A 27,840-nucleotide genomic window follows, 5' to 3' on the forward strand; every position below is an offset into this window, starting at 1 on the left:
GTTACTTGAGCAATGGGCAGCAATTATATGGCGTCCTACCGGTATGTTATTATCAATAGATACCCCAGGAAATAGCAGGCCCATATAAATTATGTTCATCTGAATATTTTCTACTTCAACTTCAACCTGCTCAATGTGCGTAATGTGAAAAAAATATTATCAGTGATGGATATTCAAAAGATCTAAGCTTTAACGTGAGCCCATAAGAAAAGGGCTCAGCTGAGTAATCAATCGACCTGGAAATACTTTCTCTGACCCCGACCATCTGACCAGTGGCCCATGACGCTCAACCCTCCACTTCCTGGTTACTTAGCAGATGAGGTCAATGCTGAGATAAGGCTGAGCCATAGAGATAGAGGACTCATCTTTGTATCTGTGCCATTATAGCGTCTGTGACAGTATGGGCAGCACCATTGAGGCTACAACCCATAGGAATCTCCACCCAGTTGACTACTTTGACAACTTTAAAATGGCGGAAGCATGGTGGAAGCCCTCAATGGCGCTGCCCATGCTAAAACAACCTTTTGGCCACTAGAGGCCTCTATCATTTTCTATGCTCCCAACTCATAGGAATCCCCACCCAGTTGACTACTTTAAAATGCTGGAAGCCCTCAATGGCAACGCTAAAACAGGTTATATCCATAATGACTCTATTGATCTCTATGGGCTAAGCTGCTAATAAGCTTAAGGGGACATTTATAGGACATGGAGGCTTTATGCAGAGTAAGCCAAGCACACACCGTACCGTAACCGCTCACAGCCAAATCTCCATTTATACTTTACTCTACCTCCTGTTGCCTTTCTTTTACTGGAGTAGCCTACAGGCAGACACCCGCTTACAATGTAGCTAGTGTCACTACTGTGGCTAATGGCTACAATTGAGCTATTCCTGATAAAGAAGATAGTGTGTTTGGTACTTTTTCTCATGGCAGCAGATCATATCTTCACCAACGAGTGGTGTTCTTTTGCCGGAGAGAACAGAGAGAAAGCATAGCGTTCTTCTGTGAACAGATATACTTTGTTTGGTTCATGGAAAGCTGAGAGCCATTCCTTTGATATCACACTATCCATTCTCAGTGTTGTGTTCTCAATAACCAGACAATGACGCACATAGAAGACAAACATTGTACAAATCCCCCTTCTTTTAATTGTTTCAATTTCATTATATATAAATACACATTTACAGATCATTTTTGTCCATGAAGACATCATGGTGAATAATGAATGACATAATGAAAGCATTGACATGGAGTGATGACATTGGGACAACCGAGCAGATAGATATATACTCACTGTCTGCCTGCCTGCTACTGTAGACCAGAGCTATGGTGGCCTAGCCAGTTAGGACATAGCTTAGCTCCTCTGTCAACCAGTTGCCCAGACCCTTGGGAGGACCACTTTGGCTAGTCTAGGGTCCGCTCTTCCCAACTGTCAACGTGTTTTTTTAAAACAGCTCTTTCGGTTTGACATAAATAAATAAATAAATGACAATGTACACCATTTAAAATGGGGTTGATTGTTAAAACATTTCCCATTTACAGGGATTCTCAAACAACGTTATTTGCATGTGACATGTGGTTGTGATTATTATTACAGCAGATAAGGATCACCAGAATAAATAAAGTATTTCTCCTCTCTGAGCCCTGGGTAGATACTGTTATGTTTATTATGGTTTGTGAAAACACACAACCAACAGACTGCAATTTAAGGAGGGTTTTGGCTATAAACTTACTGAAATGAAGAGGTGAGAAAAGGTGCTATAATTCCAGTAAGAAAATGAAGCTGCTAATAGATCATTTCTATGTAAACACTCAGGAGAGAGCTACAAAATATAAAATGGCTGCTTGACATCATTTGATGACATCCTTTTAGTTTAGCCTAACTTCAGGGTTGTTCTTCGGCCAAAACATAAGGTGGTTAACACCATGTACTAGCCGACTGACCTCAGCACTACATGAACAAACCAATAACGATTTCGTACAATGCTCCACACACACACACACACACACACACCTGGGACTTGACTGACTCTCAATGACAATATGACATTCATTCACTTCACTATTTTCACTATTCTGACTACACAACATTGAGAAACCCCTGACTCTGCACCCCCAGGGTTATAAAGAGAGATGTACTTCAGTACAGACAAACTGCTGGTTGGGTGATCTGTACAGTTCCTAACCCTGCTGTGGGACATTGCATCATCTCATCACTGAGACTAGTAGTCATGTGCCTCTTCAGCCCAGAAAACAATAAACATGGCAATCAGTCCACCAAAACCCCATGGAAAACAGCCTGGTGTGTTACTTCTTAAAAGTAAGTCAAATCAACATATGAAAAGTCTAAAATCTTCAGTGATGGGATCTCTCTGTAGGCAGTACAGAGAACACAGTAGTCATGTAGGATATGGTCTTAGTGGCTGGGTCAAACAGACCCCTACAGTACATACCCCCTCCCCTGTATCTCCATGTTACATCAGACTATGAGGAGAATGCAAAGCAAAACCACCATTTGAGATGGGAGACGTTTGATAAGTAGTTTGGTTGCAGTTAGCTAGCTGTTGCTAGTAGTTAGTTCCACCCAATACAGAGAGCATTGTGCTGACTGTGGGTTTCAGTAAGCAGTTGGCTGGACCCATGTTAGCCAACAGTCCATTGGAAATGATCATTACCCACTTCACAGGTTTCAAAACTGCATAGTAGACCCAAATGCATACATACACCTCAACGAAACAATCCTCTCAGGTTGGCTCTAGTGACATGAGGAGAAACGTCTCTTTGGGAGCCGACTGTTGGAACACATGGAGTGAGTGGCATCTAATTTGGCTTTGGTCTAACATAATTGTGACAGTTAGCTATTAAATTAAGCAATCAACAAATGTTCCTTGTTTTATCCACCCCACATTTTCACTGTTCTTGAATGTCTACTGTAGTCAGCCCCACTCTTGGGTGTCTTTCAGGTGGCGGTGGATGGGAGACCCCTGGTTGTGTGGCATACTGTAGGTGCACCTGCAGCTGGCGGTATCGCTGGCAGAGGTGGGGTGGTGGCTGTAGTAAAGGGGTGTGGATGCATGGGGTATGTATTTGCCAGTGCTATACAATGGGGGCATGCAGTTAAAACGAAGCACATGCAATTTGTTTGGGAGCCTTTACTTCCTCTGATCCATGCTTTAGTCTCCGGGAGGTGGAATGTTTGGCCCTGGCCATTTAAAACTCAGACTGAACTTAAAAAGAGTATCCAATCCCACAGCTTTCTAACAGAGACAAGAGAGAGAAAGGGGGGTGGGGAAATAGACGAGGGAGGATAGAAACGGAGGGACAAAATGAAGGGGGGATAGGACAGAGTGTGTTCCAATCCTCAGTTTGGTGGATAGATAGACACATATCATGTCATAAGGAGACCTGGTCTCTTGGCAGCCTGCCGCTCATGTCCATTAAGTTAGACCTGTACCACAGTATGGGGGGTTGACTGGCTGGCTGGTTGACTGGCACTGGTGACGTCTGGCCTGGCTGGCTGCTGGGGGCTCCAGTGTGGGGACTTCAGGGGCCTGGCCGTGCCCGCCATAGAGGAGGGCTCCAGCGGGTAGATAGGACTGAGAGGGAAGGGTCACTGCTGGGGCTTGGAGGTGGGCTGGCTGGCTGCAGGCTGGGAGGTCTCTGGAACCTCGATGGCGATGGAATGTGGCTGGATCACGATAGGGGCACGTGGACCTGCAGGAAGACATTGAACTTGGTCAGACTCACTGGGGAAAATATTAACCCTCAATAGAGAAAAGGACAGTGAATATGTTAGCTATGTGTCCCACTCCATACTGAGTAGGTAAAGGACTAGCCTACATATAGGCTATATGCTCTATGAAATAATGTAGCTTCTGCATTCTCTATGGTTTGTATGATACTAAAAGGTCAAATTCTGAAGTCAAATGAAGAACTAACAGGCATGTACAGACAGGTAACAATGATCACAATGCATTTCATACGTCATTGGCAATGACTTTGTAAACATCAAATAACATATCAGGGTTCTGTAGATATAGGCTAATGATGACCTGATGTCAATGAGGAAGACAAAGGGAAACAACCAAATAGGAACATCTGTCCAGGTTGAGGTTCATGCACATAGTACAAGCCAAAGGTATGTGACTACAGTAAAACTTCCTCTCAGGCTGAGGCTACAAGGGCAAAGTCTGGCTACCAGGTACACACAGGGTATTTACTAGCTGGAAGCATGACAGTCTACACAACAGCTCTGTAAACCCTGTTGACAGGAAGCTTCCAACTCTCATCTAGCTTTGCTGCAATAAATCCTGTTATCAAAAAAGAAGTGGCCTTTTCACTTATTTTGTCATGTATTAGGCTAGTGAACATTTTAAATAAAAACTTCACCAAAAAAATCCAGCAAGTAAAAGCCTGTTGTCTCAACTAGAAGCAATTCACAAGGGAATGTATTATTAGTAAGAGGCATGACCTAAAGTTGGGCCCTTGTTTAACTGTTCTCAGGTGTAACCTGTCCTGTGTTGAAAGCTCCACGAAAGTCATGTTCAGTAGGTGGAAAACGTTTTGAAACAAGGACGTGCTACCTGAGCGTGTCCAGTAAGGACACAGATTTTTGTTTTCTGTCGCAAAACGTTTTGCTACGGTATGCCCTACTGAACATGACCAAGTGTGTACCATGAACCTACCTGCCCTCCCCTGGCGATGCTCATCCACACTGTCACTTTCCTTATAGAGGACATCATCCATACGCAGCATAGAGGGAGAGCACAGAGCACTGCTTAGAAAGCACTTCTACTATTAGAGTTAGGCTACTACCCCTACTATATCAGATTACAATATAATGAAATGATAGTAATAATATAGTACTATCCCAACATCATTATATAGTCTCTTGAAGCTTCAAGCTATCACTTTGGTAATGCTAAATAGAGAATCATAGACTGACATGTCAAGAGCAATCATTGTGTTGAACAAACAGACCACCAACAGAGAGAGGATGGTGCAGAGGAAGTAGGTGTGAGGTGAGATGACAAACACATATGGCTGGATGTGACAGGACAGCGGTGGCCCATCTTAGGGGTATTGGTCTCCCACTGCACGACACACACACACCTGTCCCTACCACTGCCACGTGATATTAGAACAAGTCCCCAGAAACAAACTTTCAAAAGACATCCTAATATCCTGTGGGTATCATGGAATATTCGAGAATTAGTATATTGCAGACTATCTAGGATCTGACTATGATGCTCTGTCTTTCATGGAAAACACTCTTACTCAAAGTTTCTAAAGCTTCTTGCAAACAGGATGCAAGTTTTTGAATATTTTTTATTCTTTACAGGCTTCATTCCTTTCACTCTGTCAGGTTTGTATTGTTGAGTAACTACAACGTTGTTGATCCATCCTCAGTTCTCCTATCACGGCCATTAAACTCAAACTATTTTAAAATCACCATTGGCCTCATGGTGAAATCCCTGAGCAGTTTCCTTCCTCTCTGGCAACCGAGTTAGGAAATATGCCTGTTTCTTTGTAGTGACTGGGTGTATTGATACACCATCCAAAGCGTAATTGATAACTTCACCATGCTCAAAGGGATATTCAGTGTCTGCTTTTTAAATTTATTTTCACCCATCTACCAATAGGTGGGTGCCCTTCTTTGCGAGGCATTGGAAAACCTCCCTGATCTTTGTGGTTGAATCTGTGCTTGAAATTTACTGTGGGACCTTACAGATAATTGTATGTGTGTTGTACAGAGATGGGGTAGTCATAAATCAATCATGTTAACCACTATTATTGCACACAGAGTGAGTCCATGCAACTTATTATGTGACTTGTTAAGCACATCTTTACTCCTGTACTTATTTAGGCTTGCCATAACAAAGGGGTTGAATATTTATTGACTCAAGACATTTCAGTTTTTCAGTTTTTATTAATTTGTTTTAAAAAATCTAAAACCTAAATTCCAGACATTATTGGGTATTGTGTCTAGATCCGTGACAAAATCTCAAATTAATCCATTTTTAATTCAGGCTGTAACAGAAGGAAATGTGGGAAAGGCCAATTTGTAAGTCGCTCTGGATAAGAGCATCTGCTAAATGACGTAAATGTAAATGTAAAGGGGTATAAACACTTTCTAAAGGCATTGTACCTCTTCGTAAGGCCCCAGGGGGATCAAAGGGTTGTGTTAGCTTATGACAAACAGGGACTGTGCTTTTAGCACATTGCTCTCTGTCCTCAACATACCCACAGGCTAGGTTTTCAACTAACCAGCCTGACATTGTATTGATGTTTTTAATCTAAATAGACGGCTACTGTTTATTGAAGGCAGCTAATGTCTTGTGGGTTGAGTGAGTACTTGGCTGCTGTGGGGCCCTGTTTTGTCTTGTGAAGCTCACTTGTTACATCCAGTTAAAATGCCTAAAGCCAGGAGTACACAACACAATTTTGGCACCGATTTAGCTGTCCCAGTTTTTGAGATCGGAGACAAAATCCCCATGTTGTTGCCTACTCAGGGCACGCGGCCGTCACCGACGCTCGTTTAATGTGAGCAGGAGACGCAATCTGAGGGCTACCGATTCCGTCTTTGAGCAGCCCCAGACATCCCGATATTTTCAAACAGGTTTGATTTTATTGGCACAAAATCTGCAATGCTTTTGTAGTGTGAAATGTGCAACGACAAGTTTTGAGAACGGTGATCAGCAATAGCCGATGAGCGCTCGCCAAAGAAGACAGTGAGATGACGTTGTTTCGCATCACCCATGTGTAGACTCTTTCGAGCAGGAGCCTTAAACATTTACATACATTTACTTAAACCAAACGTCAACTCGTTACAGCTCTGAAGTTCACAAGCAATAGACATTTCAACTCTGTATGTCATGTGTCAATGTCTGACTGAAAACGTTTATGGGGCTGCTTTGAGCCACAGCTCATTCTAGCTACGTTAACAATCGAATCACATCATTGTTTTCGCGAGACAGCGTTATGGTATCGAGAATCCTCACGACCAAGTGAAGACTCTTGTAGTGTGTGACCCCCGTCTGTGCCAGATCGTTTAGTGTGCGCAACACCCCGCTGGCAAGACGAGAAACTACAGGAAAGACGATCGTTTAAAGTGAGAGGCTCAGCGATGTTAACATTTCGAAAGTAGTGTAGTGTACACCCGGCATAAGCGTCTCTGTGGTCTTGTTGGTAAGGTCATGGGATACTTGGCATTGATTAGGCTATAGCTTAATGACCATAAACCATGCCTAATTAACAAAGAGATTACATCCACTTTATCAACAAGGCAGCAAATAGTTACTACAGATATATTCACGATGGACCAAACACTGCCAAAATACTTAGCAATCAATTAACTTAAATTATTGTTATTGAGTAGCTCTATCCATGGCAAAATTAGGTCCACTACATTATATACAAGGCAAGCTCATACATGCAGCCATGCTCAAAACATTTTGAAGCAACAGCCATGACATCTTGCAACACAACACTGACAGGCAAACAGAATGGATGGTTAGTGAGCCAGTCAAACAAACAAACAGCTGAACATAGTACAAAAGGCACCATGTGTCACTATGAGCAAATACAGTCTGGTGAAACGGGTTGGTCTGGGGCGTGGCAACGTGCACAGGAAGCGTGACAGATGGACACGATGCAGCTGGGTTGAGTACAGCAAGTACATCAGGGAGACGGGGGCTTACGAGTCATTTAGACTCCGGCAACGTTTCGCCTGGGTTCTCAGCAGCCACTGGACTGGTCTGGTTGTCAACCACTGGATTGGAAGGGCCTCGGCTGTTGGCAGGGCCTAGGCTGTTGGCAGGGCCTAGGCTGATGGCAGGGCCTAGGCTGATGGCAGGGCCTAGGCTGATGCTCTCAGCCACAGGACTCGATACAGCTATAGGTACGGCTACAGGTATGGGCTGCACAATGATTACAGTGTCACCTGATGGATCAAAACACACAAACATACAGAAACACCTCTCTGTCAGAATGAGAAAAACCAGGCTTGCTCATTGGGCCAGAATATACTGATATGTTATCCCCATACCCATACCGCCTTGGGGCCGTTAGCTTGTCATGTTTGGTTTCGTTTTCAGTTACTGTAAATGAAGCGCAGTTCCTGTTTTTGTGCGATACAGTGACGAGATTATTCATATAATCTAGGTATTCGCCTGAACATGTTGTGAATATCTCTGAAACCAATAGCAAAACAAATTGCATCATCATTTTGCTTATAATGCCTTATACTGTAAGTCCAAATGGTGTGAAAGTAATTTGGGCTAAGGGTCGTGACTACGGGGTCACCATGGTCAATCCTCAGAACAAAAAACAAGGCAATTAGGAGTCTAGTCCTTGGGACTGTTTGCTATTGAGTGATCTGCTGTGTAGAGAGGCAACATGAGTCAAGGAGCTGTGAGTCATGTCCTCAGACCAACCAGTTAAGGGCACGTCACAGAAGGCTGAGGCAGAGAGCATCCTCTGAAATCTGACAGGATTGCATTTAACTTCCTCATCTCGCCTCTGTCTCAGCCCCTGTCCTGGCCTGTTCTGACCTGCACTGGGGACCACTGATGGGAGAGGGTAAAACAAAGAGCTTCTTGTTGGGTTTGAAATGTTGGAACAAAAGAAACACTGTTGACATTTCTAACTGTTAATGTTGACATGTTATTGCACACTGTTCTGACACATGCAGAAACACCAAACAACAACATTATATTACCTGTTTTGTATCCTTGTGGTAAAGGAGCATTGTGATACAAAGCACATTTCTGCACTAGCTGATAAAACATTATCATCTAATTTACTGAGGAGAGTAATGATTATAATTTCAAAAATATTTAAATACATGTCAGAGCTAGGGCTATAACTCGGATAGTATCCTCCTCTATGATACCAACCAGCAGTCTCTCATTCAGAGTATGAGTAAGCTATAAATACCTGCACTTTTAGCTCTTCTGCTTCATGAAGGTAATCTATGGTCTAGCATGCAGCCTCTACCTCCTGAGCAGGACCAGGTGCTGGAGACCCAGAGTCCTGCCTAGCTGGACTAGACACTGGTGCTTGTCCCCTCCCCTCCTCCATTCCCTCATCCCTTCCTCCCCATCCCTGTTTGGCTGCTCTGGCCCCATCTGTTTCCCTGCCTCTCCTCCCTCTTCTGTCCTCCTCTCCTGCTCTTTTGCTCTGAAAGGAAGTGACAGCGTTAAGTCAGGCTGAAAAACCGACATCTGCGAGGCGGCCTGTTGCTGAGGTAGCGTGGAGGGGCGCCAGGACACAGGAGAAGGGCCAACACAGAAGGACAGGGACTGGGGAGGCATACTGTATTTATCCTGTTACACTCCTCATGAGCTCTAGCCCACCTATTGTAGTCTATACAATAGAAAAATGCCTATCTGCATAGCACACTCAGTTTTCTACCCAATGCCAAACAGTCCCCAGCCTACTTACAAGTGCCACAAACATCCTCCCACAGACTACCTGCCACCAAACCAAAATACCCCCTCCCCATAATGTCCCCCCTCCCATTTAAAAACTCCCCCGTCCCCTCCCAGCGTGGTCTCACCTCCGTCCGTCTCAGCTTTGATCTGTGCCTCCAGGTCCTCTGGGTCCACGTACTGGTAGTGATCATCCTCCTCCGGCGGTTTGCACTTCCCGCAGCAGAAACAGCAGCAGCAGCAGCAACAGCAGCAGGAGAAGACGGTACAGCACACGGCCATGGTCTGCAGCACCAGTGCATAACACAAACACACAGCATTATCAGTATGGAGCATTTCCCCATCACACATACCCAGCCGGGACAGTCACCCGCTTTCTTCCTGCTCGCATGAGAACTTAAACATGTCTGGCCTCAGATCTACAGGGTAACCCAGTGAGAGAAGCTAGGGGATATTAACAGCAGAGACAGTGTAATACGTGTGGATGCTCTCAATAATCCTATTGTACCGAGCATTTCTAGGGTATAAATAAGTGGAGCGGTTTTGTTTATCCCTGAAATGTTCCTTTGCTTTTTAGTTTTCTTTGTAGATGAAAGCAGAGAGGTTTGTGAGACAGTCAGTGGCTCTTCCTCTCTGCATCTGGACCACTCTACTTACTCTACTCAGCATCAAAGGCCACACATCTCAGAATGACTGAGCACAACTACACAGAACACAGTTCTAAATAAAGACTGCTTTGCACCTGGAGCCATCTGTCTGACTGACTGAAACAGAAAAACACAGTACACTGACAGGTTCAGAGGGAGGTAACTATGACACTTGTCAAAGCAATTATACACAGATACTTATAGACTGTCAATGTACTCCCAACAGGGATTATAGTAGGGTGTCTAATGCATGGAGAAGACCGAGTACTAGACAGTGAATTCTAGTTATAACCATGTCTAATAAAATCCCAGCAGGTCTTAGTGTGATGAGTGTGTGAGTGATGTGGCTGTACACCCAGGATAACAAGGATAACCTAATGTATTACCCTGTTAGACTAAAGGTGGTTTTGGGGGGTTACGAGGTACTCTCTCTCTCTCACCTTAAACCACCACTTGGACATGAGGAAGTAGTATTTGACGCTCTCCTCTCCAAACTGATCGGACACGTAGAGGCCCATGGAGCCGTACTCGTCGTAGATCCTCCTCTTGCCGTCATCGTTCAGGATGGAGTTGGCGTTGTTGATCTCTTTAAACTTATCTGCAGCCTCCGGGTTGTCTGGGTTCTTGTCTGGGTGGTACTTTAACGCTAGTTTCCTGTAAATAGATGGATGAATTAAGAAATGCATGGATGAATTAATGAATCTCAGTCCACACCACCACATACAAATTAGACGAAACTCTAAATCCTATGAAGAGCTTATACCTCATTAAAAGTAATTGTTCTGTGTCTGATGGACCAACTCCTGAATAAAGCTGATCATTAACTTGCTCCGGGAAATGGAGAAACAGGCTTACAGGTGGCGAAACAGGCTTACAGGTTATGTGGCTATAACGACCAGAGACAGGCTGAGTGTTACCTGTAGGCTCTCTTGACGTCCTCAGCGGAAGCTCCTTTCTCCAGGCCTAGCACCTTGTACAAGCTCTCCCCTGTTGTGGACATCTTCCTCTGGGGGCCTGGCCGGTTTGGCTCAGCTGCGCCTGTGCCTGTCGTGGCCATGGCTGAAGTCTGCCAAGATACACACAGTCACACAGGAGGTTAGCACTAAGTCACACTGACACACACACGGGAAGTGTGGCACTGAGCAGGTTGTCACTGTAGCAACAGAGACATGCACCCTGCAGTATTTACCAGACCTGTTCTTAAATCTTTACATTATTTGTCCAAGGAGTAACTACATGTGTGTGTGTGTACTGTCTGTAACCATAATAGTCTGAGTATTATAGCCTGGTAGACATTGTTTAGCCTAGTATACCCTAGGGAACTGGAACAGCTCTGCCTAGAATATCCCATCTCATAAACCCAGTGTCAATACAAGGATACTAAAAAAAGTATGAACCAGCAAAACACAAGGATATACAGTGGGGGAAAAAAGTATTTAGTCAGCCACCAATTGTGCAAGTTCTCCCACTTAAAAAGATGAGAGAGGCCTGTAATTTTCATCATAGGTACACGTCAACTATGACAGACAAAATGAGAAAAAAAATGGATTTATTGTGATGGTATATATTAAAATTGAATGAGACTTTTTTTATGTAGATGTTCCAAAGGCGCGCATCAGCGGCTTGTATGCGTGGAAGCCTGGAGATGCTAAACGTGTTTATGTTAATTAATGGAAGACTTTTGCATGATATTAACCGGCTGACAAAATTTCATGACCGTCACAGCCCTAAATACAGAGGGGGGAAAAAGTATTTAGTCAGCCACCAATTGTGCAAGTTCTCCCACTTAAAAAGATGAGAGGCTTGTAATTTTCATCATAGGTACACGTCAAATATGACAGACAAAATGAAAAAAAAAAATCCAGAAAATCACATTGTAGGATTTTTAATGAATTTATTTGCAAATTATGGTGGAAAATAAGTATTTGGTCAATAACAAAAGTTTCTCAATACTTTGTTATATACCCTTTGTTTGCAATGACACAGGTCAAACGTTTTCTGTAAGTCTTCATAAGGTTTTCACACACTGTTGCTGGTATTTTGGCCCATTCCTCCATGCAGATCTCCTCTAGAGCGGTGATGTTTTGGGGCTGTTTCTGGGCAACACGGACTTTCAACTCCCTCCAAAGATTGTCTATGGGGTTGAGATCTGGAGACTGGCTAGGCCACTCCAGGACCTTGAAATGCTTCTTACGAAGCCACTCCTTCGTTGCCCGGGCGGTGTGTTTGGGATCATTGTCATGCTGAAAGACCCAGCCACGTTTCATCTTCAATGCCCTTGCTGATGGAAGGAGGTTTTCACTAAAAATCTCACGATACATGGCCCATTCATTCTTTCCTTTACACGGATCAGTCGTCCTGGTCCCTTTGCAGAAAAACAGCCCCAAAGCATGATGTTTCCACCACCATGCTTCACAGTAGGTATGGTGTTCTTTGGATGCAACTCAGCATTCTTTGTCCTCCAAACACGACGAGTTGAGTTTTTACCAAAAAGTTCTATTTTGGTTTCATGTGACCATATGACATTCTCCCAATCCTCTTCTGGATCATCCAAATGCACTCTAGCAAACTTCAGATGGGCCTGGACATGTACTGGCTTAAGCAGGGGGACACGTCTGGCACTGCAGGATTTGAGTCCCTGGCGGCGTAATGTGTTACTGATGGTAGGCTTTGTTACTTTGGTCCCAGCTCTCTGCAGGTCATTCACTAGGTCCCCCCGTGTGGTTCTGGGATTTTTGCTCACCGTTCTTGTGATCATTTTGACCCCAAGGGGTGAGATCTTGCGTGGAGCCCCAGATCGAGGGAGATTATCAGTGGTCTTGTATGTCTTCCATTTCCTAATAATTGCTCCCACAGTTGATTTCTTCAAACCAAGCTGCTTACCTATTGCAGATTCAGTCTTCCCAGCCTGGTGCAGGTCTACAATTTTGTTTCTGGTGTCCTTTGACAGCTCTTTGGTCTTGGCCATAGTGGAGTTTGGAGTGTGACTGTTTGAGGTTGTGGACAGGTCTCTTTTATACTGATAACAAGTTCAAACAGGTGCCATTAATACAGGTAACGAGTGGAGGACAGAGGAGCCTCTTAAAGAAGAAGTTACAGGTCTGTGAGAGCCAGAAATCTTGCTTGTTTGTAGGTGACCAAATACTTATTTTCCACCATAATTTGCAAATAAATTCATTAAAAATCCTACAATGTGATTTTCTGGAGAAAAATAATCTCAATTTGTCTGTCATAGTTGACGTGTACCTATGATGAAAATTACAGGCCTCTCTCATCTTTTTAAGTGGGAGAACTTGCACAATTGGTGGCTGACTAAATACTTATTTTCCCCACTGTAGCATTCAGCACTGGCTGGGTTTATGTTTTAAAGATTTTCTGCACATACATGTAAGGGCTGGGCCTATACAAAACCCTTACAGATCATTTAAAACCACAATACACTAAATTGACAAGTAGGCTTAGCGCTGATGAATTTGGGATTAAGCTCCAAGACTGCGTGTAGTAAAGTGCAGCAGCATGTGTTAAACATGAATAATACATCACAACTGTAGAGCCTCAATCTGAAATCCCTGTGATTAAAACAAAGCAGAAGACCAGCTGGGAGACTACAACACTCCACACAGCACCACATTTTGCTGAACAGGACAATAGCCCTGCTGTGGCACACACAAAACACACACACACACACACACACACACACACACACACAGTGACTACTGGTGACTAGTAATACCCCGGGAAGGCCTGAGCTAAAGGCGATTACGTTTTGCTGATCTCGCACAGATTACTCGTCCAAGTCAACATGGGCCAATCCTAGACTGGCCCTGGCCTGGCGAGACAGCCCTGAACAGCCAGCACCGCACAGAGACAGGCTTAGGAGGCTTGGCTGGGGAGGAACCTGTAGTCTATAGGTTGTTGCGAGGGGGAACAGTAAATGGTGGCAAAAGGCTACACGCAGTAGCAGAGTAGCAGTAAACTACGCTACTTGGCCATTTCCCATTGATTCCCTTCAGGCTGGTGTTGTCCCAACACTGAGAAGGTGGTCTTTATGTAATTACCATTGTCTTACATTGGAACTGGTCAGTCTCCAAGTCAAGGATTTCCATCTGCTTAACAACCACCAAACTTTACTCACACACTTCCAAAGCTCGGACAACCAAAGACATTTAGCCAGCAAAGCTTGTTTTCCACCAATAATTACCTCTGCTATCCGGTCTGTCTGTCTGTCGGCCATTCACTAAAGCCCCAGTTCCAATGTTCCACTGGCTCAGGCCCAGCCTTAACTCTAATCAGTTAAAATAAAGTAATAAAGTAGTATGTGAATAGTCTGTAGAGAAAAGGGACTTCACAATTACAGGGGTAAATGGGGTAGAGAGTCAGCACGACGAGGCATCCAGCATTTTAGACAGGACCTACCTAGGCCTAAACTGATTGTCTCCTGTGCATTGCAGTAAGATAAATAACTTTGTGAAGTGCATACTGTCATCTCCTTTGTTTCATTACACAATGCCAGAGCATGAGGCATTCATTATCAGACCCATTATCTCTGCCTTGTCAGTGACAGTGACGATTGATTTGTTGACCAAGCCTGTACTCTGATCATGTCACCTTCTTGCAGACAGTGTTTTCTCATCAAAGCACAATGTGTCTTAGAGCTGTGCCAAGCCTCTCTCATGGGCCCAGAAACCTGTGAGGGGACTAGCCTAGGGACACTGAGACAGCACAGTGGGCTGAGAGAGAGGAGAAAAACAATTAGTTTCTCTTAGGGCAGGGGTTCCCAAACCTTTTCCACTCGGGCCCCCCTTCCAGCATTGAGGAACATCCTGCGCCCCCACCTGCACGCGCGCCACTTCTATTTCTATGGGTACAAGCACTATTCATGACACAAACTGTTCACACCCCTCTTGTTGGTGGAGAGAATTTTGCAGGTTTAAAGCTTATTTCCTGCAATTCTACACATTTTGTCATGGGGTGCAAAGAAAATGTTGCTGTTTAAAGCACATTTTCTTGCAATTCTATACATTTTGCCATGTCTACTATGTATTCATGTGATATTTGAGTGAGAAATTACAACAATATCTATGGGCTAAAAACACTAAATAAAAAAACCTTAGCTGACATGGGCTAGTTGATCTGGACATTTCTGACAAGTTATAAATAGCTCTCTAAGGTATGCAATGACTAACATGACAAGAGGAACTGATGATGCACTACCCAATTTCGAAATTGTACCTTCTACTATTTCAACTTTCAAGAGTAAGTTTAAAGCCGGACTGAGTTCCTTAAAAAAAATATATAATAATAATAATAAGGGCCCCACAGTTTGGGAACAATTGTCCTAGGGGAGAAAACCTGAAGACACCTTTTCAACAACACACAGATCCCTTGATTCCTGGAAGAGATGTGACAGGATGTGTGTTTGTTATGATTATGCTTCGGTTATGGTCATTATTTTTTTTATTTTTTATTTTTTTTATTTCACCTTTATTTAACCAGGTAAACCAGTTGAGAACAAGTTCTCATTTACAACTGCGACCTGGCCAAGATAAAGCAAAGCAGTGCGATAAAAACAACAACACAGAGTTACATATGGGGTAAAACAAAACAAAAATCAAAAAAAATACAACAGAAATACAATTAATATACAGTGTGCAAATTTAGCAAGTTATGGAGGTAAGGCAATAAAATAGGCTATAGTGCAAAATAATTACAATTTAGTATTAACACTGGAATGATGTGCAAGAGATGATGTGCAAATAGAGATACTGGGGTACAGATGAGCAAAATAAATAACAATATAGGGATGAGGTAGTTGGGCGGGCTAATTTCAGATGGGCTGTGTACAGGTGCAGTGATCGGTAAGGTGCTCTGACAACTGATGCTTAAAGTTAGTGAGGGAGATAAGTGTCTCCAGCTTCAGAGATTTTTGCAATTTGTTCCAGTCATTGGCAGCAGAGAACTGGAAGGAATTGCGGCCAAAGGAGGTGTTGGCTTTGGGGATGACCAGTGAGATATACCGCTGGAGCGCAGACTACGGGTGGGTGTTGCTATGGTGACCAATGAGCTAAGATAAGGCGGGGATTTGCCTAGCAGTGATTTATAGATGGCCTGGAGCCAGTGGGTTTGGCGACGAATATGTAGTGAGGACCAGCCAACAAGAGCGTACAGGTCACAGTGGTGGGTATTATATGGGGCTTTGGAGACAAAACGGATGGCACTGTGATAGACAACATCCAATTTGCTGAGTAGAGTGTTGGAGGCTATTTTGTAAATGACATCGCCGAAGTCAAGGATCGGTAGGATAGTCAGTTTTACGAGGGCATGTTTGGCAGCATGAGTGAAGGAGGCTTTGTTGCGAAATAGGAAACCGATTCTAGATTTAACTTTGGATTGGAGATTCTTAATGTGAGTCTGGAAGGAGAGTTTACAGTCTAACCAGACACCTAGATATTTGTAGTTGTCCACGTACTCTAGGTCAGACCCGTCTAGAGTAGTGATTCTAGTCGGGTGGGCGGGTGCAAGCAGCGTTCGGTTGAAGAGCATGCATTTTGTTTTACTAGTGTTTAAGAGCAGTTGGAGGCTACTGAAGGAGTGTTGTATGGAATTGAAGCTCGTTTGGAGGTTTGTTAACACAGTGTCCAATGAAGGGCCAGATGTATACAAAATGGTGTCGTCTGCGTAGAGGTGGATCTGAGAGTCACCAGCAGCAAGAGCGACGTCATTGATATACATAGAGAAAAGAGTTGGCCCAAGAATTGAACCCTGTGGCACCCCCCATAGAGACTGCCATAGGTCCAGACAACAGGCCCTCCGATTTGACACATTGAACTCTATCTGAGAAGTAGTTGGTGAACCAGGCGAGGCAGTCATTTGAGAAACCAAGGCTATTTAGTCTGCCAATAAGAATGCGGTGGTTGACAGAGTCGAAAGCCTTGGCCAGGTCAATGAAAACGGCTGCACAGTACTGTCTATTATCGATCGCGGTTATAATATCATTTAGGACCTTGAGCGTGGCTGAAGTGCACCCATGACCAGCTCGGAAACCGGATTGCATAGCGGAGAAGGTACGGTGGGATTCGAAATGGTTGGTGATCTGTTTGTTGACTTGGCTTTCAAAAACTTTTGAAAGGCAGGGCAGGATGGATATGGGTCTGTAACAGTTTGGATCTAGAGTGTCACCCTCTTTGAAGAGGGGGATGACCGCGGCAGCTTTCCAATCTCTGGGGATCTCAGACGTTACGAAAGAGAGGTTGAACAGGCTGGTAATAGGGGTTGCGACAATTTCGGCGGCTAGTTTTAGAAAGAAAGGGTCCAGATTGTCTAGTCCAGATGATTTGTAGGGGTCCAGATTTTGCAGCTCTTTTAGAACATCAGCTGTCTGGATTTGTGTGAAGGAGAAGCGGGGGGGGCATGGGCAAGTTGCAGCGGAAGGTGCAGAGCTGGTGGCCGGGGTAGTGGTAGCCAGGTGGAAAGCATGGCCAGCCGTAGCAAAATGCTTGTTGAAATTCTCGATTATTGTAGATTTATCGGTGGTGATAGTGTTTCCCTAGCCTCAGTGCAGTGGGCAGCTGGGAGGAAGTGCTCTTATTTTCCATGGACTTTACAGTGTCCCAAAACTTTTTGGAGTTAGTGCTACAGGATGCAAATTTCTGTTTGAAAAAGTTAGCCTTTGCTTTCCTAACTGCTTGTGTATATTGGTTCCTAACTTCCCTGAAAAGTTGCATATCACGGGGGCTATTTGATGCTAATGCAGTACGCCACAGGATGTTTTTGTGCTGGTCAAGGGCAGTCAAGTCTGAGGAGAACCAGGGGCTATATCTGTTCTTAGTTCTGTATTTTTGAATGGGGCATGTCTATTTAAGATTGAGAGGAAATTACTTTTAAAGAACAACCAGGCATCCTCTACTGACGGAATGAGATCTATATCCATCCAGGATACCTGGGCCAGGTCAATTAGGAAGGCCTGCTCGCTGAAGTGTTTTTGGGAGCGTTTGACAGTGATGAGGGGTGGTCGTTTGACCGCGGACCCGTTACGGACGCAGGCAATAAGGCAGTGATCGCTGAGATCCTGGTTGAAGACAGCGGAGGTGTATTTAGAGGGTAAGTTAGTCAGGATGATATCTATGAGGGTACCCATGTTTACGGATTTAGGGTTGTACCTGGTAGGTTCGTTGATAATTTGCGTGAGGTTGAGGGCATCTAGCTTGGATTGTAGGATGGCTGGGGTATTAAGCATATCCCAATTTAGGTCACCAAGCAGTACGAACTCTGAGGATAGATGGGGGGCAATCAATTCACATATGGTGTCCAGGGCACAGCTGGGGGCTGAGGGGGGTCTGTAGCAAGCGGCAACAGTGAGAGATTTATTTCTGGAAAGGTGGATTTTTAGAAGTAAAAGCTCAAACTGTTTGGGCACAGACCTGGATAGTATGATGGAGCTCTGCAGGCTATCTCTACAGTAGATTGCAACTCCACCCCCCTTTGGCAGTTCTATCTAGACGGAAAATGTTATAGTTGGGGATGGAAATTTCAGAATTTTTGGTGGCCTTCCTAAGCCAGGATTCAGACACTGCTAGAACATCAGGGTTGGCGGAGTGTGCTAACGCAGTGAATAACTCAAACTTAGGAAGGAGGCTTCTGATATTTATGTGCAGAAAACCAAGACTTTTACGGTTACAGAAGTCAACAAATGATAGCTCCTGGGGAGTAGGAGTGATACTGGGGGCTGCAGGGCCTGGGTTAGCCTCTACATCACCAGAGGAACAGAGGAGGACTAGAATAAGGATACGACTAAAGGCTTTAAGAACTGGTCTTCTAGTGCGTTGGGTACATAGAATAAAGGGGACAGTTCTCCGGGCGTTGTAGAAAAGATTCAGGGCATTATGTACAGAAAAGGATATGGAAGGATATGAGTACAGTTCAGGTAATCCTAAGTGTTGGGTAACAATGAAAGAGATAGCGTCATTGGAGGCATCGATTGAGCCGGTCTCGGCGTGTATGGGGGGAGGAACAAAGGAACTATATGAGACAGTTTGAGAGGGACTAGGGGTTCTACATTGAAATTGTATAATAAGAACTAACCCAAACAGCAATAGGCAAGGCATAATTGACATGGGAGAGAGGCATAAAGCAGTCACGTGTTATTAGAGAGAGCTAAGACACAACTGGAAATAGCGATAACGTTTGGGCTAAGACTAAACAGAATAAACAGGACAGAGTACCGTGTAAAGGAACAGTCCAGCAGGCATCAGCTGTGCAGCTGAGTGATCATAAGGTCCAGTGAACAGCAATATGTGAGTCCGAGAGCAGTTCAAATTGGTGCTTCAGCACAGCTAGCAGGGAGCTAGCAGGCTAGCTCAAGGCTAACTGGTGCTTGCTATATGGCAATGGTAATGGTAATCAGCCAACAACAGGTTGCAGCTAGCTAGCTGGTTGTGATGATCCGGCGCTAGGGTCCAGTGATTCCGGCAGAAAGTCCAATAAGCTATGGGTCGATAGCACGCTGGGTCGATAGCACGCTGTGCAGACTGGCGCGAAATTGTCCAGGCTAGCTAGAGCTGGCTGGTGGATAGTGTAGGCCACGGACAATGGTGAAGACGCTAACGGTGACTAATAACAGGTAGCCATTTAGTTGCAGCTAGCTAGCTGGTTGTGATGATCCGGCGCTAGGGTCCAGTGATTCCGGCAGAAAGTCCAATAAGCTATGGGTCGATAGCACGCTGGGTCGATAGCACGCTGTGCAGACTGGCCGACGAATTGTCCAGGCTAGCTAGAGCTGGCTGGTGGATAGTGTAGGCCACGGACAGTGGTGAAGACGCTAACGGTAACTAATAGCAGGTAGCCAATTCAGATTGCGGCTACACACGTTTCAGCTTACGGTTCTTGATGAAAGTTATAAAGAAATAATAGAATCCTTTCCACGTTGGGTGAGGCGGGTTGCAGGAGAGTATATTTAGTTAAAGAATGAAAGTAAAAAAAATTGAGAAATATAGACAAAAAAACAAGAAACGGGATATTTACACAGGACGAAAAAATAAGCGACCGTACTGCTACGCCATCTGCGTTATAAAATGTAGGCCAAGTGGTCTTTCCCTGTGTGTTCCACACTGGCACACGTCAAACGTTGTGACATAGAGTAAAATGTGTGCATCCAGGTAGGTTTGAGCTGTATCCAGATTTTCATATTGCCATACTGTCCTTCTATCGTACCAGGATTTACGGTATTACCGGCATAGCACACAAGGGGGCGCTAAAAACGCAAGAAAAGCCCATTGAGCCTCCATCACCAGAATGCTAACAGAATTAGCAAAAACTAATAGTGAAATCAGACGCTGTTAGCTAAATGCTAACAAGCGAAAAACTAACATAAATTAATTGCAAAGGCAAGCAAATCCAGCTCAAAGTTATACAAGCACAGCTAGTAGCTACCAAATGGAAGGGAGAGCAGCATGTGTACACTGAGCAGATCGGAGAAGAAAGGAGGAGGGGGAAAAAAACGCTATTAGGAAGCACAGGGAAAAAATTGCAGCTGTACAGATAACTCATCCAGAGTGCTTTGACTTCTGGCAGAAAGCCATTATATGATATCTGATGGCAAACATTTACTAGTGAATTGCATACGAGTGTAACTTCATCACCTCGTGTGCCGCACAACATAGACTAGCCGATAGATCTAGAACACTATGGACTCACCAGCTCGCTTTCTCCTGTTGTGCTATTTACAAACAAACACGTGACTGGCTCAACTGTTCTGGGGAACTACGGTAAGCTTCATAATTTAAAATAATGTGACAGGTGAAATTAAGAATGTAATCTGCTTTATCTCCTAAGGTATTGCACAAGTTGACTGCAGGTAATAACTTAAAAAGTAGCTACAAATATTTACATTTATTGAAAAACTTCAAATAAATAGTTTTGACGGTATTGAAAAACCATCCTGTGGCTTTTTCCAAATACAACGGTATACCGCCCTAAGCCTACATCCAGGCCAATTGGATTTGACCCTTCTGTAAGAGGCCTCTGTGGGTTAGCGAAAGTAGACATGGCCCAGTGCCTGTCAAAGCCACCACTTGACACTCCGGAAAAGACGACAGCCTGACAGCACTTCTAGCTGTGAATCAGTCTGTACACAGGCTCTGAGAAGCGCTACCTAATAGGCTAGTCCCTCACACAGGCTTTGACAAGCTCTACCTAGTCGGCTAGTTCCTGATGTGGAACTTTCTCACACTAATATGCAAAAAGCTCATTGGCATAATTGATATGCCTAAATAAGGACAGAGACTAGATTAATGGAAGAAGAGTGCTTTATCTAGGCCTAAGTAACTATTTCATTGGCCCTACTTGCTAATTCTATCAACAAGTCAGAGATGGAAAGATCAAACAAATTTGAAGAACAGCCACCGTGATTATGTGACAGCCAAATTATTTTTAATGTTCCTCAGAGAGTGTGAAAGAGAGAATGCTGAGAGAGGCTGCAGCACTCAAACAGTCTACTGTCAGTGCTGGGCTAAATTAAGAGTATTTTGTATTATTTTGCAATCCTCTTGTTTCTCACATAAAGGCTATTTTTAGCTGCCTTTTCAAGTGATTTGAGAGCCGGATGTTGCCTCTTACAGAACTTTCATAAACATCCCAACTACTTCCGTACCTTGTCAATGGAAAACTAACATATCTGCTTTTATTTGCCGCCATAAACTTTAACAGCAGCAACCTCTGGTTTAAGGTTGAAACCTGAGATATATAAAATAAAATACAAGGCCTAAAACATTCCTACAATGTTAAACATGCTTCAGTGTGGTGTAAGGACAACTCAATGACCAAGACAAGTAGTAGGACAGACTGACATTTCAACACCTGCACCTCTGCTCATAACCAGAGTATAAACTAGGCCTAACCGACCCAAAAACTGGGGCAGGGCTTGACTAACTTTTTTGCCACTTGTTCTTCGGACATGTAAAACAAAATTTTTAAAAATGGTCTGTAACACAATTTTTTATATCATTGTATGACGCAAGGAACCACTTCTGTTTACTACAGAGAATCAGACAATGTAGGCTACACTCTGCCTATTGGCTTCTTTGCATTTTCAAACTGGTCTTAAAATACACAACTGCCCCTTTAAGGCTCTCCTAGAGGATGGTTGGCCACACTTTCAACATTACAATTACTAAAAAAAAAAATACTTTTGCAATTTTGTACATGTCTACTGTTCAAAACACTCTGGGGCGACAGATCCAAAAATCATACAACCCCTGCACATAAACACATTCAAAAAAGCAAATGAGGCTGACGCAACAGATCAGAACGTATAGCTTAAAATGTTGATAACGTTTTATTTCTTCACATTATAAACTCAACAATGCGCACGTCTGTAGGCTATTATCGAATGTTCCAAAATTATATTAGGGAATAACATCACTCTCAAAAGCACACCGCACTCGCGAGGGGTTGAATGTTACAGAGTAGCCAAAGGCCGGCAGATGGTAATATTGAGTTAATCTTACCGTCCAAACGCATTGTATGCAGCCGACAATGTCAATACACTCCTATCCCCCGTGGACCGGTTCATACCTAAAACATTCTCCATTCCAGCTACAAAAGCTTCGATTTCCTCAAATGTATTCAATGGTGAGAAGGCGGGGGGAAAACGGGGGAAATATGCATACTTTCCTTGGGAAACAATCAGGTTGCAGCGGTCGGTTGTTTACCCCTGGCTGAATGCGGGGCGCAACATCAGGAAGTAGCATTGGTGTTTCAAAAGAAAGTACGCATATTTTCCCTGTTTTTTTCTCGCCATTAAATAAAGTCAAGGAGGAAATTAAAACCTTTGCAGCCTGAATGGAGAATGTTTTAGGTACAAACCGGTCCACGGGGGATACGAGTGTATTGTCGGTTGCATACAGTACAATGCGTTTTGACGGTAAAATGAACTCAATATCGTCATCTGACTGCTTTTGGGCTAGTGACAGAGATGAAAATGTAAATTAGAAATGAAGGATGGGGAAATATAAAGATGCATCAACTAGCATGGGTTACTGATAGACTAGGATTATGCCTTTGGCTGCTGGACAATAAAATAATGTTGATTTGAAAACCAACAGAACATGAGAAAAATGCTGGTTTCAATGGCATATTAAGTGTTTATAAAATAATTCCCTCAACATTTCTATGGTTGTATTTTGGCTAGGCTACTTTGAAACAAGGTAAAACATGCTTTATAAAATAAAAAAAACGTCTAGGTTTTAAACAATTCACTTTATGGTTGAACAGTTTTAAAATGCTGACCGCCTCTGCTCAGATTCAAGGTGGGTGATGTGGGGTGCGCAACAGGCACTGTCCTTCACTCTCTGGTCTTTACTGGCATTTAGCCTATATTTATGTAATTAAAAGTCTCATTAAAGTTTGACTACATTTTCTGGCGCTTCATGTCAGCATCGGTTTGGACATGAGGCTGTAGCCAATATGCACAGGCTATCACCTACACCAGGATTTCCCAAACTCGGTCCTGGTGTAGGTGATTTCTTCGTTACTGTATGTACTTAAGTCGTTTTTTGGGGTATCTGTACTTTACTATTTATATTTCTGTCGACTTTTACTTCACTACACACTTTTTTTTGTAAGAATACATTTACTTTGATACATTTCCCCTGACACCTTGCTACAAAATCAAATCAATCTGAAGCTGGAAGAAAAAAACGAATAATGTTGGAAAAAAGATGCAAGCAACATCGGCGAGTCGGCACACTAATGGGTGAACTTGTTTTGCAATGCAGCAGGCAACGACATGCAGAGTTGATACAATCCTCATAAATTTGGGCAAATCCAAGGGTCCTAAAGTGCAAACCACAACCACCTGGGAGCCTGTCACTTGCAAAACAGTCATCCACTCAGTAGCACTTTGCCCAAGCGTGTCCGAAATCGCTCTACCACCTCCCAATGAGGACGAACACCCTTGGCTGTATCTAAAATACATGTTTTCTTTTCTCGGAATGAAGGATTCATCCTACCGGATGAAATGTCTTATGTTTACAAAAAGTTCAGGAAATACTAGCATTCAAGAACTCACCTTTGAACCTAAACAAAACACATTGAGGTAAGCCTACTGTTAGCATGCTAGCTAGAATAACGTTAAATTTTTTTAGCATGCTAGCTAACATTAGCTAACCTAACTAGCCCACATTGCTAATGCAACAAGCAGTGTTAGTTGATGCTAGCTAATCCTAGCTATATACCTAAATAGTTCACTAGCTAGTAGCTACCTACTTTAGCTGGCTAAAATGTGCCCAGATTCGGAAGCTGTTTTAGCTAACACAATCTAACTCAACTGACACGAGCTAACTAGCTAGCTAACTAGTAGTTTCTGAATCTGGGCACATTTTAGTCAGCTAACATTAGTCTAGCCAAATACCTTTTCTCTAAACACCTGGTCAAGCTAGCTAGCTAACTAATGTTAGCTTTCGGGTGTTAGCTAGCCATTTTATTCCTTGTGTTAGTTGATAAAGTTGTTCTTACCTAACTAATTACTGTAGACTTAAGTTATTGACGTAACCTACTAGCTAGATTAATTAACAGTTTTTTCTCATTGTAATATTAAATGGTGGTCACAAACTCTCACTTAACCAATGTTGTTTATAGCTTTCAAGGATCCTATACCTTAAGTATTTGGTGATGGTAGTTATGTAGCTAAGTAACTGTCTCTCTTTTCCTTTTCTTCTTATTTCAGAGAAAGCATGTACACCATCTTAAGAAGTATGGAGAACTGACGGTAAACACACTGAAGAGAAAACATGCCCCTAAGACTCCCTCTACCATCAAGCATAGCACATTACTGAAGACAGTGTCTCAAAAATCCATCGACAAAGCTGTGGTGAAGTATGGGGTCCAAAGGCTCCAACCATTCTCTGTTGTAGAACAAGAACCGTTCAGAGAGTTTGTCCAGGATCTGCAGCCTAACTCAAAGATCTTATCAAGGCCCACACTGCGCTCCAGGATTGATGAAGCCTCCACGGAAATGAAGAAGGTGACTGAGGCCATGAGAGGAGTTGACCACATCGCCACTGACTGCTGGTCTGCAAGAAGACAGAGCTTCATTGGTGTTACAGCCCACTGGATAGACCCTGACAGTCTCAACAGATGCTCTGCAGCCCTAGCCTGTAAACGGTTGAGAGGATCGCACACCTTTGATGTGTTGGCAGGCGCCCTAAATTACATCCATTCTGAGTTTGAAATCCGGGGTAAGATTGTGAGAACAACAAGACAACGGCTCTAATTCTTGAAAGCTTTCCACGTTTTTGGAGAAGATGAAAACGAGGCAGTGGAAGCAGTGGGTGGTGAAGCAGCTAGGACAGGAAGAGAGTGAATAAGTGGAGTTTGTTGATGTGGCAACGATCCTGAATGAAGATGATGGTTTTGAGTACCAGCTGCCAAAGCACCAGCACTGTGCTTGCCACCTACTCAGCAACATCCAGTGAGGCTTACAGAAAAGTGTCCCATTCAACATTTGGCAAGTGCCAAGCACTTTGGAACAATTGCGGAAGATCCACGCTTGCAGCCGAAACGGTTGAAGATGCTTGCGACCTCCAGCTGCTGTGCCCGACTGCTACAAGGTGGAACTCCTGGTTCATGGCTGTAGAAAGACTCCTGAGGATCGTCAAAGACAAAGGAGAGGTGGCCGTCAGAGTTCTCTGCACAGACTTCGAGGTTCCAATGTAAGTAAGGATTATGTATTATGTTATCATAATTTAAGGTCTTGAATGTTGTCTAAATTATGTTGCAGTGTTTCCTGACCCTTTGCTTGGGGACTAATAACTGTTTCACATGTTGTAGCCATACACTATCATTGATCCATTTAGTCAACTACTCATCCAGCCATTGATTACTGTAGTTAAATCAGGTGAAATGGTTAGTGGTCCCCTTTGTATAGGGTTAGGAAACAGTAATATATATATATATTTTTTTTTTCAGGTTCAATCCAGCTGAACTCGCCTTCCTCACAGAGCATGCTGCCACCATGAGCCCAGTCGAAAGGCCATCAACATCCTGCAGGCTGAAACCAATGTCCAGATGGGGTGGCTACTTCCAACTATCAACCTGCTGATCACAAAACTTGACCGAATCAAGTTGTCCCTGAAGTACTGTAAGCCTCTGGTGGATGCGCTACAACTGGGACTTGAAGAAGCGCTTCAGCCACGTTTCACGACCCCGAGCTGATCGCAGCTGCAATCCTTCTCCCCAAATTCAAAACAACATGGACAAAGTATGATGCCACCATCAGAATGGGTAAGACAACGTGGTTAATTAACGGTATTTTATTATTCATAAACAACTGTGTATAGTGTACATTTTGACACTTCATAGATTTGAGAACCACCCATTTAAACAACAATCCTGACTTTGTGGTTCAGTCCAATGGGTAGCCTACTTAGCCCTGTTGCTTGGTTTATATAGATGGGGATGGATTAATGTAGGCTCATAACGGCATGATTTCTATTGTCATCTTCCTTGTATTTCAGGAATGGACTACATCAAGGACCACCTGGAAGAACCCTTGCTGCAGCTAGGTGATGGCACCAGTTCAGATGCACAAGCACAAGAAAGCTCCAAACAGGTGGACGGATACCTGGTCTGTTCAGCTGATCATATGGAGTTGCTCAAGTCCTTCCCAGCAGTCTGTAAGCTGTCTCTGAGGCTAAACACACCCTTACCTGCATCAGCTGCATGTGAAAGGCTGTTCAGCATTGCAGGACTTGTTTTCAGCCCCAGGAGAGCAAGGCAGGATTCCAGAAACTTTGAAAACCAGCTTTTACTGAAGATCAACTGTCAATTATTCAACTTCAAGTAATGACAGCTTAATGCTAGCAAGCCCAAGGACACGAATGCCTTATGCGTTTTGTTAATTTATGTTTATAGGTGTCCTTGTTACAAAGGCATGACACACTGATTTCTAATACAGTTCTATCAGTGGTGATGTCCTCATATTCCTACAGTGAGGTTGTGTGCAGTTCAGTACATGTACTTTTGATAAGCTCATCTTTTTTTTTTTTTTTTTTTATGTATAGGGTTCTATTATAGGATGTTTTGTCTAAAGCAAAGTAAGTGCTTACGTTTACTGGCTATATTCTTTAATTATTAAGGCATAATTATACACTGCTCAAAAAAATAAAAGGGAACACTTAAACAACACATCCTAGATCTGAATGAATGAAATAATCTTATTAAATACTTTTTTCTTTACATAGTTGAATGTGCTGACAACAAAATCACACAAAAATTATCAATGGAAATCATGGAGGTCTGGATTTGGAGTCACCCTCAAAATTAAAGTGGAAAACCATACTACAGGCTGATCCAACTTTGATGTAATGTCCTTAAAACAAGTCAAAATGAGGCTCAGTAGTGTGTGTGGCCTCCACGTGCCTGTATGACCTCCCTACAACGCCTGGGCATGCTCCTGATGTGGCGGATGGTCTCCTGAGGGATCTCCTCCCAGACCTGGACTAAAGCATCCGCCAACTCCTAGACAGTCTGTGGTGCAACGTGGCGTTGGTGGATGGAGCGAGACATGATGTCCCAGATGTGCTCAATTGGATTCAGGTCTGGGGAACGGGCGGGCCAGTCCATAGCATCAATGCCTTTCTCTTGCAGGAACTGCTGACACACTCCAGCCACATGAGGTCTAGCATTGTCTTGCATTATGAGGAACCCAGGGCCAACTGCACCAGCATATGGTCTCACAAGGGGTCTGAGGATCTCATCTCGGTACCT

The 27,840-nt window shown here is 43.6% G+C and overlaps 1 protein-coding gene and 1 long non-coding RNA gene across 8 annotated transcripts in view; one reads left to right on the forward strand and one right to left on the reverse strand.

Moving 5' to 3' along the window:
• Nucleotides 1–1,113: 1,113 nt before the first annotated feature.
• LOC121552607 (dnaJ homolog subfamily C member 5) overlaps nucleotides 1,114–27,840 on the reverse strand; it is a 29,925-nt gene continuing 3,198 nt past the window's right edge. The window contains exons 1-7 of one of the 6 annotated variants that reach the window (XM_041865569.2): nucleotides 22,581–23,187; nucleotides 10,995–11,143; nucleotides 10,518–10,731; nucleotides 9,559–9,715; nucleotides 7,700–7,941; nucleotides 4,685–4,724; nucleotides 3,629–3,713 (exon numbers count right to left, since the gene is read on the reverse strand). In XM_041865569.2, coding sequence (XP_041721503.2) covers nucleotides 7,703–7,941; nucleotides 9,559–9,715; nucleotides 10,518–10,731; nucleotides 10,995–11,134 — 750 coding nt within the window. In that variant the 5' untranslated portion in view covers nucleotides 11,135–11,143; nucleotides 22,581–23,187 and the 3' untranslated portion in view covers nucleotides 3,629–3,713; nucleotides 4,685–4,724; nucleotides 7,700–7,702. The other 5 variants (XM_041865567.2, XM_041865568.2, XM_041865572.2 and 2 more) reach the window with 5 other exon arrangements.
• Nucleotides 23,238–27,107, forward strand: LOC121552608. Of its 2 annotated transcripts, XR_005997270.2 has the most exons (4): nucleotides 23,238–24,169; nucleotides 24,800–25,784; nucleotides 26,041–26,355; nucleotides 26,589–27,107. It is a non-coding gene; the product is annotated as an uncharacterized LOC121552608 (long non-coding RNA). The 2 variants fall into 2 exon arrangements; XR_005997269.2 differs by having other exon boundaries at nucleotides 23,238–25,784.

The sequence above is a fragment of the Coregonus clupeaformis genome, chromosome 36 (genome assembly GCF_020615455.1).
Source record: "Coregonus clupeaformis isolate EN_2021a chromosome 36, ASM2061545v1, whole genome shotgun sequence".
Classification (NCBI taxonomy): domain Eukaryota; kingdom Metazoa; phylum Chordata; class Actinopteri; order Salmoniformes; family Salmonidae; genus Coregonus; species Coregonus clupeaformis.